General features: G+C 47.0%; 2 protein-coding genes across 4 annotated transcripts in view; one reads left to right on the top strand and one right to left on the bottom strand.

Annotated features, from left to right (window-relative positions):
• The window catches only part of Jarid2 (jumonji and AT-rich interaction domain containing 2), a 184813-nt gene extending 173531 nt beyond the window's left edge, over window positions 1-11282 (top strand). For both annotated transcript variants that reach the window (XM_021180733.2, XM_029468328.1), the window contains 9 exons: window positions 577-695; window positions 773-843; window positions 1479-1593; window positions 3830-3935; window positions 4298-4480; window positions 4880-5010; window positions 5345-5528; window positions 6940-7047; window positions 10359-11282. In XM_021180733.2, coding sequence (XP_021036392.1) covers window positions 577-695; window positions 773-843; window positions 1479-1593; window positions 3830-3935; window positions 4298-4480; window positions 4880-5010; window positions 5345-5528; window positions 6940-7047; window positions 10359-10511 — 1170 coding nt within the window. In that variant the 3' untranslated portion in view covers window positions 10512-11282. The remainder of the gene's footprint in view (window positions 1-576; window positions 696-772; window positions 844-1478; window positions 1594-3829; window positions 3936-4297; window positions 4481-4879; window positions 5011-5344; window positions 5529-6939; window positions 7048-10358) is intronic.
• A 1225-nt stretch (window positions 11283-12507) lies between these two features.
• Dtnbp1 (dystrobrevin binding protein 1) overlaps window positions 12508-18375 on the bottom strand; it is an 80542-nt gene continuing 74674 nt past the window's right edge. For both annotated transcript variants that reach the window (XM_021180049.1, XM_021180050.2), the window contains exons 9-10: window positions 13663-13806; window positions 12508-12868 (exon numbers count right to left, since the gene is read on the bottom strand). In XM_021180049.1, coding sequence (XP_021035708.1) covers window positions 12636-12868; window positions 13663-13806 — 377 coding nt within the window. In that variant the 3' untranslated portion in view covers window positions 12508-12635. The remainder of the gene's footprint in view (window positions 12869-13662; window positions 13807-18375) is intronic.

Raw genomic sequence — 18375 nt, forward strand, 5'->3', positions numbered from 1 at the left:
CGTTTTAGTTAGGTTTTGGAAATCCAAACTCAGGTCCAAACGCTGTGTAACAAAGTGTTTAAGTGTCCATTTCTGGGAGATCAGGTCTGTTCATGTGAGTGTATAATCATCGTCCCAAATCAAAATTCAGTTCTCTATGCTCTTCCTTTATCCCAGCAGTCTCTGGCCTGCTTTGTCTCAGGCATCTCCTATACAAACTGTGATTGACTCTGTCTGTGTCGTCTCCTCATGCCCGAGCCACAGTGTGTCAGGATCTCCAGCTGTCAAAGGCTGGTGTGCATAACCACATGAGGTTACTCTACTCAGCCTCGCAGCATATGGGGGTGGTTTCCCCGAGTGTTTGACAGAGCCGTCATTCTGACATCACAGTGTATCCAGAGACGCTACAGACAGTCCTCTGTTGATTTGAGGATGTGTCCCCAGAGATGACAGTTGTATCATTGCCTTAGGTTCTGAGGGAGTTGCTCATGGGAGTTTCCTCATAGACAGACACCTTGTACTGGATATAGTGTTCCAGCTGTGTCTCAGGGTTCAAGTACGACACAGACACTGACTGGCTTTTCCTCTTGTCAACAGCAAGAGTACTGGAGGTTAGTGGAAGAGAAAGACTGTCATGTGGCAGTTCACTGCGGAAAGGTGGACACTAATACCCATGGCAGCGGGTTCCCGGTGGGAAAATCAGAACCCTTTTCAAGGTAATTGTACATTCTCTTGTCTGTGTTAGAGGACTCTTTCCCCACCAGCTCTGACAGCCCCTTCTTTCCCTCTGCAGGCATGGATGGAACCTCACTGTCCTCCCAAATAACACAGGGTCCATCCTGCGTCACCTTGGTGCTGTGCCTGGTAAGCATGACCTGATCTCTACCGGCTTCATCTTGAGAACAGAGCCGGTTGGCTCACTAGTAGAGGCCTGGGGCCTTGGGGCCAGAGTCCATGCAGTTTGATGAAGTCTGAAAAACTGTGGACCCCTGCATAGCTGAGGAGTCTAGTTGAAATTAGAGTGTCAGAAAAGGCTTTTCAATCTTAATCCTGACTCCTGAAGGCTGTTTTTGCTAGCAAGCACAATAAGTGTGCTGAGAAGTGAAAGGTGCCGCTGCTTCTGGCTTAGGTAAAGCCACTCCATGGAGTGTCTGCTTGCTATACATACTTTGGGCCCTGCAAGGGAAGCCTGGGAGACTCCCTTCTGTCCAAACCAGGATCCCACCTTGTTTGCTGTGGACAGAGGCTCTTAAGCCAGGCCTCTCTGCTCCTGGGAGGAGGGCCAGAATGGAAGACTCTTATTTCTATGTAGCAAGTGGGGAGGGGCAGACAGCTTTTCTTACAGTGTTAGGTCTGTGAGAGCAGAATCCCATATATATATATATATATATATATATATATATATATATATATATATATATATGCCTCTCCTGAGGACACTCTTAATTGCTGTTTCTCTGAAGCACTGTTGCTCTAAATGGTATCTCTTTATGTTGTAGGAGTGACTATTCCCTGGCTAAATATTGGCATGGTCTTTTCTACCTCATGCTGGTCTCGAGACCAAAATCACCTTCCATATATTGACTACTTACACACTGGTGCTGACTGCATTTGGTGAGTACTCGCCCCCAGCAGCAGGTACAGTAGCCTTGGGCATCTCAGGAAGCTGATGCCGAGGAGGGCAGTGATAAATAGGGCCTGACTGCAGGGAAGAGAGATGTGCTTTCCCCTAGCCTGTGACTGGGCTTTGTACCTGTGCTGCAAGGGTTGGAGGGTACTCTGTGAATTGCCTGCCTAATCTGCTTTCTCTCCTCCTTCCACTGTTATAGTTTATGGAATTCCCAAAGTGGATTCCATAGCAGCATTCATAAAAAGTACCATGGGGGACAGGGCTGGGCAGCTTTACCTAAGTGGCCTTTGACAAGAACTCTAGAGCTCATCTGCCCATGACGCATTGTCAGAAATTGTGTCCCCATGAGGTGTGTGGCACAGTGTGGTCTGCTCACAGCTGAGCTCTCTGATTTTTGTGTTGCCAGCAGCAGATGGGGATTGACTGCATATCATATGATGTCCTGTCTCATAGTCTCTCAGCCTGCTGGTGATCTCACACTCACCTGTGCTTATTGCCCTAGGGGGATGATGAAGTTTCTTAGTTTCTTCCTTCCTTCCTTCCTTCCTTCCTTCCTTCCTTCCTTCCTTCCTTCCTTCCTTCCTTCCTTTCTTTCTTTCTTTCTTTCTTTCTTTCTTTCNTTCCTTCCTTCCTTTCTTTCTTTCTTTCTTTCTTTCTTTCTTTCTTTCTTTCTTTCTTTCTTTCTTTCTTTCTTTTTTCTTTTCTTCCTTCCTTCCTTCCTTCCTTCCTTCCTTCCTTCCTTCCTTCCTTCCTTCCTTCCTCTCTCTCTCTCTCTCTCTCTTCTCTCTCTCTTCTTTCTTTCATGTAAATACACTGTAACTGTGTTCAGACACTCCAGAAGAGGGAGTCAGATCTCATGATGAATGGTTTCAACCATGCTGTTGCTGGGAATTGAATTCAGAATCTTCGGAAGATCAATCAGTGCTCTTAATCTCTGAGTCATCTCCCCAGCCCCCCAAATTTTCTTTATTAAATAGAATATTCAACTGATGTCCTATGTGGGCAGCAGTTTGCTAGTGTGGTGTTTAGTTTGTTCATAACCTGATGAGCAAGGAGGGCTCCTGTATTGAATATGATTTTCAGTATCCTGTGGGACCTGCTAAGGTGAGAGGCTGGGGGTGGAGGTTGACATGTGGAAACAGATTGCAGTATTCATGGGCAAAGGGCAGATGGCAGCAGTGCAATGTGCCACACACACTCTTGTGGAAAAGATCCTGCCTTGTGCAGGTGCTCCTGTGGCTAGCACTGATCTGTGGCACAGGCATGTGAAGATGAGTGTCCTATTGCTGTGATGAAACAACATTTCCAAAAGCAACCTGGGGAGGAAAGGGTTTATTTTATTTGGTTTATGCTTCCATATCACTGCTCATCATCAGAGAAAATTGGAACCCAGAGGCCAGAGCCGATGCAGAGGCTGTGGAGGGGTGCTACTTACTGGCTTGCTCAGCCTTTCTTATAGAACCCAGGACCACCAGCCCATGGGTGGCCTTGCCGACAATAGGTTGGGCCCTTCCCCATTAATCAGTAATTATGAAAAATTCTTGCAGGCTTGCCAACAAGTGCATCTTATAGAGGCATTTTCTTGAGATTCCTTTCTCTCAGATGACTTTAGCTTATGTCAGGTTGACATAAAACTATCCAGTGTGTGTGAGAATCAGGTTGTTTTTTATAGCTCGAATGTGTAGTTGGAGGTGTTGAAACTTGAGAGTGTGTGACCTATTTGAAGTCTTATCCCTGGGTTCATGATGGGATAAAAGAAAGCAGAGCCAGGGATATCATCAATAAACTTTATGGCACATGGTTTTTCAACTGGTCTCTTCCTGACCAGCTCCAGGTCCTCCCTGGTTGTCTTAGTAGCAGGGACCTAGGTACTATGTTTTCCCATCATGAATAGCATCAAATCCTGTGCCTATGCCTGAGAACTTGGCCACTCTTTGCGGTGCCAGAGAACTCACCCAGGCTGAGGGAGTGTGTACTTGTGTGTGTTTCTGATTTATAGAGGGCTTCACTCTCTGGCTTTGGTTTGAAGACTTTTGGCTCACCCTGTGGAGCAGATCTGCATAGAAAGCGAGCAGTGTGTGTAAGGCTATGCCTGTGGTTTGGCTGTGTGCTGGGCAGAAGCAGCCAACAGCAACAGAGCAGGGCACTGGGCCAGCACTCCAGCCTGGCTGCCCCACAGAGGTCTCACCAAATGTCTCTCTTGTCTTTCCACCACCCCAGGTATTCCATTCCTGCTGAGGAGGAGAACAAGCTGGAGGATGTAGTCCACACTCTGCTGCAGGGCAATGGTACCCCAGGGCTGCAGATGCTGGAGAGCAATGTAATGGTAGGTCTATTATTGTTAGAAAGTGATTGTTGTCAGCTCCTGACAATGCTGGCTTGGGGCCTGTATGTGCTACAAAAGGTCTTTTGGGCCTAAGAAGGAGGAAGCTGTGTGTGCACCATGGCTTCTGCCTTGCAGAAAATTGACCATTAGGCTGGCATTGACTTGTGTTTTCATGATTGCCTCGTTTGATATTTTCTGAAGGGTAATCATAATCTGGTTTGTTAGGCAGTCCCTCCATCAGAATTCCTGTACAGATGAACTTACCCATAACCTGGCTGGTGTCCATGGGGTCCGTGGTGCAGAGGGGTTGCCCAGCAGAGCAGCAAGGGCCATGCATCTCTCAGTTGGCACTTTCTCCCCAGATCTCCCCAGAGGTGCTGTGCAAGAAGGGGATCAAGGTCCACAGGACTGTACAGCAGAGTGGGCAGTTTGTCGTCTGCTTCCCGGGATCCTTTGTGTCCAAAGTATGTTGTGGCTACAACGTCTCAGAGACAGTGCACTTTGCTACCACCCAGTGGACAAGCATGGGCTTCGAGACTGCCAAGGTAAGCAGAGCAGGCGTCCTTAGGCACTGGATGTGTAGCCTCTGAGGTGCTGTCATTCGTGCTGGAGAGCCTCCATGCCTGGAACTTTTTATAGGAAAGTTTTTGAGGTTTATATTAAGCTTTTGACTTCTACTACTGGCCACGCCACAGTTGTGGGACCACTCAGATATAGTTGTGCTTCTCTCTGCCTCATGCTGGCAGTGAGGTGCCGGGACTTCTCTTGGAACCTGGTACTCAGTACTATTATTCTCCAGGTAAGCACAATGGTTGAACACCTAATAGCATTAATCTAGGTCCAATGGCCACTCCAGAAACTCCCACAGCTTCTCTGCCACTGGGACCCTCGGCTCTTACTTAATCATGGAAACAGACCCTTTGTAAAGGTGATTCTTCTTTCAGGAGATGAAGCGCCGCCATATAGCTAAGCCATTCTCCATGGAGAAGTTGCTCTACCAGATTGCACAAGCAGAAGCAAAAAAGGAAAATGGTCCCACCCTCAGTACCATCTCAGCCCTTCTGGACGAGCTCAGGTAGTGCAGATCTGGGTCTCAGGGCCTCAGGGGAGCAGGCCCAGGGGGACTGGGACTTTTTCCTTTGGTCCTCTGCTCTTCCTCCATCTTCCTGTCTGATAATGGGAAGCTCTTAGTGAGCTGATATTGAAGAGTGCTCCCAAGCTCTTTGGGGTCAGTGCTGAACTTGGTTTTTGATAATAATAGTATAGAAAAGGAAGGTTGCTGGGCCTCTTTCCCCGTGGCTGACCCTGTAGTCTAGTCTAAAGGGGTGATGACATGTCCTTTTTAGCCGGGAGCAGGTATTCATTGTGGCCATTGACCTTCTGATGACACCTGCCACTTCCCTGCACAGGGATACAGAGCTGCGGCAGCGCAGGCAGTTGTTCGAGGCTGGCCTTCACTCTTCTGCACGCTATGGCAGCCACGATGGCAACAGCACAGTGGCGGATGGGAAGAAAAAGCCTCGAAAGTGGCTACAGCTGGAAACTTCAGAGAGGAGGTGCCAGATCTGCCAGCACTTGTGCTACCTGTCCATGGTGAGTGTATGCATGAGAGCCCAGTGTGTGGCCCACCACGGCCTGCTTCAGGGCTTTCTTCAGACCCCAGCCTCCTCTCACTATGGTAGCAGGAGTGGGAGTCACTTGGCCACAGTGGGCAGTTCTATCTCGCACTGGTGCGCTCCCGTAAATCCCTTGCTTTTTATACCACTAGTATCACACCTACATCCCGTTACACCTTCATACTGGGAATCACCCTCAGACGTTCCCAGCCTGCATCCTCCTCTGTGATTCTAAATTCTATCAGGCTGGCAATAAAGATTAACCTCGGGGTTTTATTAATAGTAATAAATATGTTTTGCTTATAACCACTGAATTTATGATTAGTTCTTGGAATCTTTCAAAGGCAACCCGTTCTTTTGAAATTTTTGTTTGCATGGAGGCTTCTGAAATAAAAGCCTTAGACTTAAAGGCCTGCCAAATATTTGCACCCAAGTGTTGAGACCATTGTTCCTATTTCTTTTTGTAACATACAGGTGGCAGGACTTGAGGGTTATATAAAGGAGAAAAGTACACAGGCCCTTCTTCTAGGCCCTCTGTGGTCAGTGGCTTTCCTGTTACCTTAGGTAGCGGGATGTAGCCATAGTTGCTTAATCTGCTCTAATCACCCGGCCACAAGCTCCTTGCTACCTGTTCTGGATTCTTGAAAGATAGACACAAAGAGATTTGGGGGGGGGGGGGGACGGACGGACTTAAATTTAATATACCTTAATCAGCTCAATTGCTGGGCCACTCCTAAACATCTATGTTCATGCCTCCTGAATTATTTACTAAAATCTACATTCCATCTTTGCTTCCCTAGACCCCATGAGGGTCCTCTGGGCCCACTCTTCCCCACCTCTCACATGATTGGTATGCTCTCCCTTCTGGAGTTCTCAAGCCTGCGTCTTATTCCTTCTGCAGTTTGGCTCTCTTCTCTTGGTCCCCTTGCCCAGGAATCCTCAAGTTCCAACTTTATTCACCAGTCAGAACCAACTTGGGGCAGGGAACTCAACACAATGCAAGTTAAGGCCAAATCCACAACAGCAGGGCACTTGTTTGGTAGGCAGTAGTACTTGATGGCTATATTGGAGATTGTTCACAGGGGTTTACATGTTCCTGGAAGCTGACAGGGTCGCAATACCCTGCATGTCCTCTGGGGTGCTATTATCAGGAGTATTTTGGTCAGAAACTTCCCAAGCCCGGACCTCTGAGGCAGTGCCAGTATATTTTGTCCCTTCTCTGGAGGAGAGCTAAGGCAGGAGCTGTTCCTTTCTTACATCCTTCCCCTTCCCACTGCCCTAGTTGAAGACCCTGTTGCAGGGTTTCTTACCAGTGTGTACTGTTGTGAGTCACTGAGTCAGGTTTGGGCAGATGTGTGGACAGACCCCCTTGAACCCTGTCCCTACAGGTGGTACAGGAGAACGAGAACGTCGTGTTCTGCCTGGAGTGTGCACTGCGCCATGTGGAGAAGCAGAAGTCTTGCCGTGGACTGAAGCTGATGTACCGCTACGACGAGGTGAGTTCTGACTTAGAACCGAGTTGAAGTTAGCTTAGTGCCTAGCCATGCTTACAGGGTGGAGACTGAATGGAACCACTGTCACTCTAAGTGAAGGAGAGCTGGTAGCTTGAGTTGTTCTCAGTGTGTCTGGCCCCCATCTGTCCTCACATCCTCGGCACTCAGTCTACAGATCGGCCTTGGCTTGTTTTCCAACCTCTTTCCATGTATCTCTTGTTCTCACGGACTCTGCCCGATTCTATTGCTTCCTCCATTCAGCAAGGTTACTCCCTACATAGGAGGTACCTGACTCCAGACATGGCTCTCCAGAGCTGTTCACAGTGCCAGCTGCCTCGATACTGTGTGTTGGGAAGGACTACTTGTGCCCAGAGCTTTGTCTTGTGGCCCCAGAGCCTTCTGTGTGGGTCATCGGGCATCACTCTGCTTGCCTAGTGGCTACACTATCAGCCATGGAAACCCTGTTCTTCTGCTTCTCGACTTTTCCTAGCCAGACAACTTCTTGCCCTCTCATGAGCCAATTGTCACCTTTTCCTTACTTAGTCTTGCCCTACCTGCTAAATGATGTCCTGCTTCTCCTGGCAGTGCTAGCCCTACCTGCTAAATGATGTCCTGCTTCTCCTGGCAGTGCTATCTATCCCAGGATTTGCACTGTCCCAGTCACTAAGGAAACGGAGTACTGTGATTGGCCTGAGTCCTAGCCCTAGAATAGAGAGGAGTACTGTGATTGGCCTGAGTCCTAGCCCTAGAATAGAGAGGGTGGTTGCAATGGCAGCCTCATGAGATGCTGAGATGCTGGAATGTGTATCTGAGCATCCCCCAACCCTTGTCTGTATAGCCAGGAACATGCAGAAGGAGCTGCCTCAAGGACTTTCTTGGCTGTGGACAGTATGCAGTGTGGCAGGGAAGGGATCATTTGAGTCCCAGGACTTGAGTCCCATGTCTACCTTACAGGCTGTGGCATTGTTGTGCACTCTGTAGTGACCTCTGAGTCAGTGCTGGAGTGGTGGTGGCCGTGCTCTCTGCATGATGTGGAACACTGACCATGGCCTCTGTTCGTAGTTGAATGCTTTAGACTGAGGGTCTAACTCCCAGGCAGGCAGTCCTGGAGGAATATGGCTTCCTGTGCTGTCCACCTGCTGGGGATCGTGTCTATGTGGGATCCATACTATGTCTTCAGGTCCATACACTTTTCATGCTCTTGAATTTTATATCCAGTTCTACACATCACATTCACGTTACTTTCTAAACCAGTGGTTCTCAGCCTTCCTGATGTTGCAGCTCTCGTCTCACGTTGTGGTGACGCTCAACTATTTGTTGCTACGTATTAACTGTACTTTTGTCATGAATTGTTATGTACGTAGTATCTAGTAAGATAAGCAGGATATCTTGAGACCCCTGTGAAAGGGTTGCCTAACCCCTGCAAAGGGGCTGTGACCCACAGGTTGAGAGCAGCTGTTTCAAATGAACCCCAGTCCAAAGAAATCTCAATGTGGAATACCATTTAGCATCCCAGTTGGTACCCTAGCATGTTCAGTGATGTAGTGTATACACTTCCCTGCCCCCTTCCTCCATGTCCCCTCACACGCTCCCAACCCCCAATTCATGATCTCATTCCTGTAGATGCTTTTGGACTCTGCAGTCCTTGTCACTCCTCTTGGGATCAAGGAACATCTTAAACTGCCACCACTGGCTTTCACAGGCTTGCATCATTCCAGTGCTGGGGTGTGCTCATCCTGGTCTGACCAGTGCTGCACATATGGCAACCTGGTTCCCATCTTCAGGCACCATCTTTTGGACAGTGCCCACCACTATTGTGTGTTCCCCAGCTCTGTAGCTGGCTGGGCAGGCAGCATGTCATCCATGTGGTCCCAAGCACTGCCTTTTAGTCCTAACTTGACCAACAGAATCTTTCCCTTGGAAAGTAGAGTGTAGGTCTATTTGTATCCGTTTTGTTCAATGGCAGCAACATAGCTTCTTTGGTCCCTACTCTGTCACATGAACAGTAAATGTCACAATGTGCTTAATTAAAATGAAATCTCAGCAATGAGTAGGAATTACCAGCTGGCATCCTGTCCCATGTGCTTCTTCCAAAGACCCGGGCCAGGACCCAGAGTTGGCAGCAGTAGGCAGGGCCAGGGAGTGTAAATCTGCGCATATTCTAAAAGTGCATTCTACAAACTGAGCAGTGGGGTAGGAAGCCACATTTTACTGGGACTAAAGTCCTGAAAGAACAGGAGCATATCTGGAAGCAGCCTCTCCCTCTGCCAGAGGCTTGCTGTTGTAAAGAGTCAGCACCAGTCCTCAGTTGTGTTCAGCTGGACGGACTGAGAAAGGTAGCTGTAGGATAGCTGTACGATAGACACAAGCTCTTAGTTTACTCCTTGTGCAGCCCAATGACAGATACACAAGGGGTTCCAGATGTACTGTGAAGCTCCCAGGAAGAGCAGGGCTCCCAGGCCTGAAGATAGCCAGGCAAGGCTTTCACAAAGGAGCTGGTTTTGAGGAGGCAGGGGACTATGTCACATCCTTCAACTGTTTGTAGGCTTTTTAGAGGCAGAACTTGACTGTGTGAACCTGGAGTCTTGTGTCCAGGCTGCCTCCATTCCTCACTCCTGGTGCAGGGGTAGGCTTCTTGCCTATGCTCTCTTGTTTTTGAGACATCTCCTTCCTTTGTGTCCCTGGCTGGTCCCAAGTATGTTCTGCTAGAACCTCTGCAGAGCTGTGATTGCACATGTGTGCCACCATACCCAGCTATGGATACCTTTTAGTAGAGAGTTGCATGGTCCTCTTGGGTGAAATAAAGGGATATCGCTGACCCATTTTCCCCTCTAATGCAGAGGTCACACACAATGAGTCATGTGAGCTGCTGGATGTCACATGCTAGAGAACTTTAGCAAAGCTTCAATCTGTAACGTCTCATATTTGGATGCTGTTGTTAAATTTCTGGATTTTTCTTGTCCTGTTGGCTCTCAGAGAGGGCCTGCAGCCTCAGCTTTTACCCTATTTCCACCTATCTGAAGCAGTTTCAGGAGACGGAGAGTGTGGAGGCATCTGAGTTCTTTATGAGAGTTATATAAAGTGTCAGATCCCCCACGAGGCAGCGAGGTGTGTACGGTGCTCAGCAGTCTGGTCAGCCACAGGGCTTTCCGTAGGTATCTCCCTGCCCTGTTCACAAGTCCTCTGCATCTCTGACTCCTAAAGCTACTTAGAAAGCCTGCTGCTGTCCAGTGACACACACTGATAAGTTATAGGATTTGGTGCCTGGGACCCCTCTGCTGCACTAACTTAATGTTGTCTGTCTGTCCTGGCAGGAGCAGATCATCAGTTTGGTCAACCAGATATGTGGTAAAGTGTCTGGCAAACACGGTGGCATCGAGAACTGTCTCAACAAACCCACACCAAAAAGAGGTCCCCGCAAGAGAGCGACCGTGGACGTGCCGCCATCTCGGCTCCCATCCTCATGAAGATGCCGAACCCATGGTCACTTATATATTTTTTGTAATTACTATATTCTAGTTTGGAGTACTTGCTGTAGGATACAAGCTGTCTTTGCACTAGCTCTAAAGAAGAGTTTCTTCTGGTTTTAGAGAACTGATTTTGTTTTAGCATTAAACTGTTCAAGTTTTTGTACGTAGATATCTAGATACTGCAGTCAGGTTTGGAAGCTGCCGTACACTCACTGTCTAAAACCCTTGAGGGGCTGTATTAATTTGTATCGCCCCATGGCTGAGAAAAGCCTTCTTTTGTTTGTTTATTTTTGTTCTGTTTTGTTTGGTAACTGTTGAGGAATAAAGGCTTTTTAACCCTTTTTTGAAGATGGTGAAGTTTGGAGAACAAATTTTAAAACCATCAGTCAGACGAGATTTTTCTAGATTGGAAAAGGGATAGAAGACACACACACACACACACACATACAGAAAAAAGAAAACTTGAAATGGCTTTACTTTGGCTGTCTTTTCTTCTGTCACGTGCGGAGGGAGCTTGTAAGTTTTGGAACCGGAGAGCCCTGTTTCTTTGGCTGGGCGGTTATGGCAGCTGAAGGCAAACTGTGAGGTTTGAGTGACGAGGTTCTCATACCAGCACATCACTATGCATCCGTTTGAGGGAGAGGGAGACAAAGACAAAGACTGCCTGCCTTGGAGGGTCACCGAGGGAGACCTGTGCCTGATTTCATTAGGAAATCCATTGTTATTTTTTTTTTTTTTTTTTTTTTTTTTTTTTTTTTTGGTGCTGTTGGCTACTTTATCAAAAAAAAACAAAAAACAAAAAAAACAAAAAGCCCTTCAATAGCATCCTTGAGGAAAAGGAACAGCAGTTGACTGTAAGTGCTTCCCTGTCATCCATGTGCAATTTCCCGACATTCCACCTCCATCTCTGCTTATGTCCCTCACATCAGCATTAATCTTTGTTTCCCTCACACTTAGAGCCACTAAGTCTGCAGTTCTTTTTGAATGTGAAAACACATCTGTGCTCCTCTTGTCTATTTTTTCTCTTCATGTTTTAACAAAAAAGAAAAAAAGAAAAAAAAAACTCATCCCTTTTGTACATACTCCTGTAAATTGTTTTAAATACTTGAGCCTTTTCTTGGTGGGGAGGGAAGGGGTGAGAGAAGATGGAGAAAAGCCTTACGTTTCCGTTTCTTCATCGGCTGATTGGATGCTTACAGGGTTCTCTTGTGACATGTATAAGTGCTGCTTACATCACTCAACAGCAACAGGACATGGTAGTGGAGTAACTGTTGCCCTTCTCCGGCTGTGTGTACAGTATGTGTGGAATAAAAAAGGGAAGCTGTTTTCACAAGCTGTTGTTTGTTTCATAATTGGATCAGTCCGTAGCTACCCATATTGCACTGAGCTCGCCAGTGGTGACTGCCAGGAACGTCTAGGATCCACTTTGGTGGCTGTTGTTGCAGAGGACTGAACTGCTTTGGACTATTTAACGATTACCTAACAGTCGAGTGTTTCCAATGTGGTCGTCCAGTTTCTATGGCCTTGCTGTGGACTTTTCCCTCTTTGTCAGTAACCTTTCGCCTATGGCTTACAGTTCGACATTTAATTTATTAGCGCTGCTCTGCACCCCTCCCGCCGGGAGGCTCTGTGTGGTTATTGCCAGTTCTTTGTTTACTTTTCAGGTTTGTACTACAAGGTTTAATAATAAAAACACGTTTTTTGGACATTTTGTCTGTCTTGTGGGAAGGGACTGGGCTTTCTTTGGTCAGTGGGCCAGAGAGCGGAGCTACAGAGGCATGTCTGTGGCACTACTCACCATTCTGGGCTGTAAGTAGGCTAGCTCGTGCCCTGGGGACCTTGGGAAGCAAGTTTCTTTCCCAGGTTGTAAAATTAAGTTCTTCAGATCCCGATTTGACCACTATTGCTTATTGCTAACATAACAGACTCTGCCTCCCAGTATGGTAGGGCATGGTGCCTCTGTACAACCCATATACTCACCGGCTGCACAGTGTTTATTCCATAAGCTTTATTGTGAGCGCTTCTCTAATGGTTCTTACATCCCATTAGCAATTGTGTAAAATTGAAAACCTCTAAGCACCTGGCTTTGCAGGAGGATTCTGCGCACAGCTGACAAGTCACTTAAATGTCCTGAGTTGAGTCACACTGGTCACTGTCATCACTGACACCTGGGGTAGACTTTCTGTCAGTATGTAATGTGACCAAGGCCGTGTCCACGTGTACCTCCTCCTCATCAGACTGGATGAGGGGGGCATCAGCAGTGTCCAGGTCAGTGCAGGCAGAGGGTGAGGCAGGTGGCTGGGATGCTGATTCTGAGGGACTCATTTCATTCTGGCTGGGGTTGGATTCCATCTCTGTTGAAGAAAGTAGAAAAAGCCTCTGACTGAAGTATTGCATTTGGGAACTGCCATTGAGGACAACTGTCCGAGATCCTGTCCCTCAGCCTAGTTGTATGGTTCACAGGTTAACAAGCTATCTGACCACCTATTCTATTGTGACAGTGGTAAGATGAAGAAGTCTTTAAAGCCGTGTAAGGTTCAGTTCTAAATACATGGTAAAAAAAGACACCAATCCTTGATACCCTAGCTCCTTCAATTTCTATTCTATTAGACACTAGTTTCTATTAGACACCAATCTTTGATAACTTAGCTCCTTCAATTTCTATTCACTCGTGCTAAGATGACTTACTTGGCCTTTAGCATTCCTCCAATTTTATAAGGATTTTCAAGGAATCAAGATTTTTACACATAATCACTGACTAAATCATGGCTCTTCAAAGGGCTGAGAGGGTAAGGTCTGAGAAATCGGACCCTCAGTACTGTGGGGCTATATATAGCTGAGTTTCTCGGACCCTCAGTACTGTGGGCCTATATATAGCTGAGGCCGAGGGTTGCCCTTCCATCATTTATGTGAAAGAAACTGAAAAGCTAGCTGTGCAGTGGTGACAAACAAAACCACCTCATTAGGAAAGCTGGTCAGGGTTAGGAAGCAACTGCTCAGTGAGCAGGAAATGAGGGTGCTGTGTGTGAGCCACACAGGAGAGCTAACACTTCCCCAGTCCTCTGGGACCTGATCAGCTCACTGGAAGCAGTGGAGGAGGAAGAAGCTGGGCTAAGAGATGTGACTTTAGTGTTGTCATTACTCTTACCCACACCAGGGGACATCACAATGTTGTCCTCTCCACCGGAGTTCAGGAAGACATCGAGAGCCTCCTGGTCCGAGATGTCCATCAGGTCCATCTGCTCCAGCACGTCCACATTCACTTCCATGGATGACATGCTGCCCATGGGCTCTGATAAAAGAGATGGGACTTTTTGCTCTTCATTGTAAATGGTGAGTTTCATTGGGCTAATTAGACTGTTTGCTCCTAGTTCATGCCTTCACCAAATGACATTCCAGTCTTGAGCTGTCCTAACTTACCTTTCATGTAGGTGGTATTTGGAACAGGGTACTCCTATAGCATGCAGGGGTAGGTCAGAGCTGTCTTCATGGGTCAGAAGGAAGTCAGGAAATTCCATCCCGTGTCAACGTAACCAAAACTGCAATTAATTCTACGGTGGTAGCATGAGAAGGACTCAGGGCCACAGGGCCTGAGTGCCCAAGGCCAAGTGCCTCTTAGTCCTAGGTAGTCACCTCCCAACCAGCAGCCAAGAAAGTAATGCTAGGAGTGAGAACGGGCCTGGGATGGATACATTCTGAACCCTGGACTTCACAGATGAGGAGATAGCTGCAGATCGAGGGGCAGCACAAACAAAAACAAACAGCACAGATGGAAGGTAAGTCAATGTCCGTGAGGCTCCTAACATGGACCAGGTAAACGAGTTCCCCACTGAAAGTTAAGCTTTTGCACAAGCTGAAGATGGGAGTGAGCCCAGCAGAAAATAAGTAGATGGTACAGTCAGTCAGTCAGTCAGTTCCTCAACATTAGGTATGAGCACACACAGCCTCCTACAAATGAGGATGGAGTCAGGTTAGCTCTAGGCTCATACATATCCAAGTTCACTAGAGTGAATAATTTCGCTGATGGTTCTGACAGTGTCATTCTGAGCCAGTCAGGGTAAGCTTAGGTAGGCAAGATGGACTGGAATATATTGGATGTCACCAAAGCTTTCACACCTTTCCAATGTGAAACCCATAGGGGCAACTGCACTAATGACACAGCTACTGTGGGTGCGGTTGGGAGTGGCACTCCCCCTTCGGCCCTCGCGCCCCCATGGGGCTCTAGAGAGTGTGGCTGGGTGCTGTGGTGTCAGCAGTCTTCTGGATTCAAGCCCAGCCTTTGACCTCAGCCTGGAAAAGAATAATGTTGAACTTGTAGGATGGACCAAGCTATTCACCACATGGAAATGAACTATACCTGCCTAGCCTAGTGACTCACATCTTTAATCCCAGCACAGGGGAGGCTGAGACTACAGCATGAGTTCAGGCTATGTATCTGTTTCACAATCGCCCCAATTTTGTGATTCTCCCGCCTCAGCCTTTAGAGCACCAGATTTATTCACAGCTGTTGATTAGTCATTATGGTTTTAGAAAGCTGTCCTAATCGAAGTAGAAAAACTTTCACCTAACTTATGTCAAGTAAGTATTAATGAAAAAATATGACAACATCAAAAGTTGTCAAATTCAACTAAAATGGAAATTCTTAGCATTGGATGTCTTACTACCGAATAAAGAAAACTGAGTCTATATTTCTCATAGAAAAATGGATACCATTGGTGCCTTTGATCTTAGCACTCAGAAGGTAGAAACAAGCAGATCTCTGAGTATTTCAGACTGGCCTGGCTGCAGTGAATTCCATGCTGTGCAGGGCTAGGTAGTGAGGTCTTACCTCAGAAAAAAAGACGCCCAAAAAAGTCCAGTTCTCCTGCCATGGCTCAGGGGTTGCAAAGTACAGGCATGTACTGCCGTGCCTGGCTACAAAACTGAATTTTGCCAAAGCGAAGACGAGCAGTGGCTCCCTGGAGCCCAGAAACAAACCACTAGAGCAGTGGTCCCGCTCAGTGTCTAGGGTATGTCCGCCCGCCATCCGCCCAGGGTAACCCGAGAATGTTTCCCAACACTGATTGCAGAAATTGGTCAGTTGTGAGTCTTAGAAACATATTACAATTCCAATCAAACTAAGTTTACTGAAGACCTAGGAACAAGGACAAAGGAGGTAATGGGGCGGGGACTATTGTCCATCATTCTCTGCATCGGAAGACTGATGCTGGCCTGTGTGGGTTAGGGAGCTCAGCGGTGCCTCTGCCTGTGAGATCCAGTGGGACACCTTTAACCCACTTAAAAGCAAAGTCTTGTCCCCAGACATTGCCAGATGTCCCATAGAGTCTAGCTAGTACTTAATGAAACACTTAAAAAAGTCACAGGGGAATGTCCTCATTTAGTGTGACAACACTAAAGAACACACAAACGTAAGGTGGCCAGAGCAAGTCACCTTGAGAATTACTGTTTTATCAGAGAACTGTGAAAGTCAACATGTAGACTCAGTGAAAGACTTACTGTCAAAGGCTAATGGTTTCCTTCCACAGCCTGATGGTGAAGCCCTATTCCTGAAAAGAGCACTAATGCCACTGTGCATCAGCAGTCAAGCTGGCACCCAGCCCTACTGATAGCCTTTGTGGTGCTGGAAGTACTTTGCAGCTGTGGTGGACTGAATGAGAATGGCTCCCACTAGCTTATAGATTTGAGTGTTTGCTTTCCAGTTGGTGAAGCTGAGGATTAGGTGGTGTGGCATTGTTGGAGGCGTGTCAGTCACTAGGATGCACGCCATTCTTTAGTTCTGTGAGTGTGTGTCTGTGCGTGCGTGTGTGCACATGCACCTGAGGATCCGGATGCTTCATGAAGTTCCATGCCTGCCTGAATGATTGCATGCTCTGTCCCGATCCTCATGGAATCTAACCTTCAGAAACTGTAAGCCTCTTATCCGAGTAACAGAAAACTAAGACAACATGCTAGCAGAGGAGGAAATATAGTCATCGGTGTCACCCAGCTACAAACCCAGGGACATACAGGTGCAATAGTGGCCCAAACGTTATGGGAGTGACCACCCACTTTTGAAAAATCAGCTTTGAGGTTCATAGCTTATCTTGAGACTGCTAAAGGAGTCCCAGATCTGAGACTAGATAGGTCACAAACCTAGAAGGAAAATGATTCCTATGATTATGCTAGAGGAACAGAACAATAAACTACTGCTACTGACATTACCACACACAGTCTTACTCAACTCTATCAGAGAAACTACTGCTTGCTTCTTGATGGGTGTTAACACAGACCCACAACAAACAACCCTACAACGTAAGACAGAGCATTGGGTCCTAAGTAGGGCGTCTTCTTCCCATCCCTCCTCGAGATTTAGACATTTATATGGAAGAAGAGACTGAACGATTGTAAGAGCTAGAGGTGCTGGTTGACTCCAAGGAAACAACACCTTCCAGTCACAACTGGACTAAGACACATATGAACTCACAGACTGTTACAGAAATGGACAAGGTCTGCTCACCTTCATGCCAGACAAAAGCCAGCACAGAGAAGAGGAAGTGGGCACAAAGTTCTATCTCTAACCAGGAAGCTCTTTGTAACTGATAGATGCTGGGGAAGGGGAATAGTTTTCTGGGATGTTATGGGTACACACTCCAGGACATGCCTGATGGGGACACAGACTTGATGTTGTGTGGGTGTTTTATGTAGGAACTTTTTGGGGTTTTTGTTGTTGTTGTTGGTGGTGGTGGTGTTTTTTTCCCCCAGAGAAAAGGGAGGGAGAGAGGGAGGGAGGGAGGGGAGAGAAACATGAAGTTGGGTGGTGGTGTGGTCTGAGTGAGACTGGAACCCAGAGGATCCTAGTTCTAGCTGGCCTCTACTGCTTGGCAGGCAGGCAGGCAGGCAGGCAGGCAGGCAGAGAAGAGTACCTTTGGACCTATCAGCTCCGGGTAATCATCCCATGAGGCTATGTGTCATGTCTCCCTGAGAATATAGAAACATCTGAGGAAACCTTTCTTTTCATCTTTGCCTCCTCTGGCTTTATAACATACATTCAAGATAGGCTGGGCCAAACTCAACAGGGCAGAGTTAAATTTCTCAGCAACAAAGAGTTCTTACAATGTTTTCCTTTATAAAAGTTGCTGTGGTCATCCTGTCTTCACACAGCAATAAAACTCCAACTAAGACAAAAGTTAGGACATGGGGGACCTACCTAGGGTTTTGCTCTGATAGTCCTACCCATGGTTTTGTTTAGTATAATTTGCACCTTGGGCCTCTGTGTTAGGAAAGCTATGGGATACTTTCGGGATGCTTAGTGGGCCATACTAGTAAGAGCATGAGAGACAGTGTGGTTGGGGTGATCTGAACTGTTGGGACCTGGCTCAAGAAGCCTCAGTGGAGAAGAGGGTTAGTATGTTACCTAGAGATTATTCTTGTGATATTTTGGTGACGAATGTGTCTCCTTTTTAACCTATGTTCAAAAAATCTGCCTGAGGCTAAATTGAAGAGTTTTTTTTAAATTAATTACATTTTCAGACAAGATTCCAAAAGAGCCTAGTTTGGACTGTGTCCTGTGGTTATTAATGCCATGCTTATAAAGGTCTATAATGAAAAGGGACCCGAGGGTGGGGGCTGGAGAGATGGCTCAGAGGACTGACTGACTGCTCTTCTGGAGGTCCTGAGTTCAAATCCCAGCAACCACATGATGGCTGACAACCATCTGTAATGACATCTGATGCCCTCTTCTGGTGTGTCTGAAGACAGCTACAGTGTTGAGGCTGAAGAGAGCAAGAACAAGAAGGAAAAAGAAAAAAGAAAAGGTGCACTAGGAAGGAAGGAGGTAAAGCCAGTGCTCAAGGATATAAACAAATTAAAGAAAAGCTAGATG

This window comes from Mus caroli, chromosome 13, assembly GCF_900094665.2.
Source record: "Mus caroli chromosome 13, CAROLI_EIJ_v1.1, whole genome shotgun sequence".
Classification (NCBI taxonomy): Eukaryota; Metazoa; Chordata; class Mammalia; order Rodentia; family Muridae; genus Mus; species Mus caroli.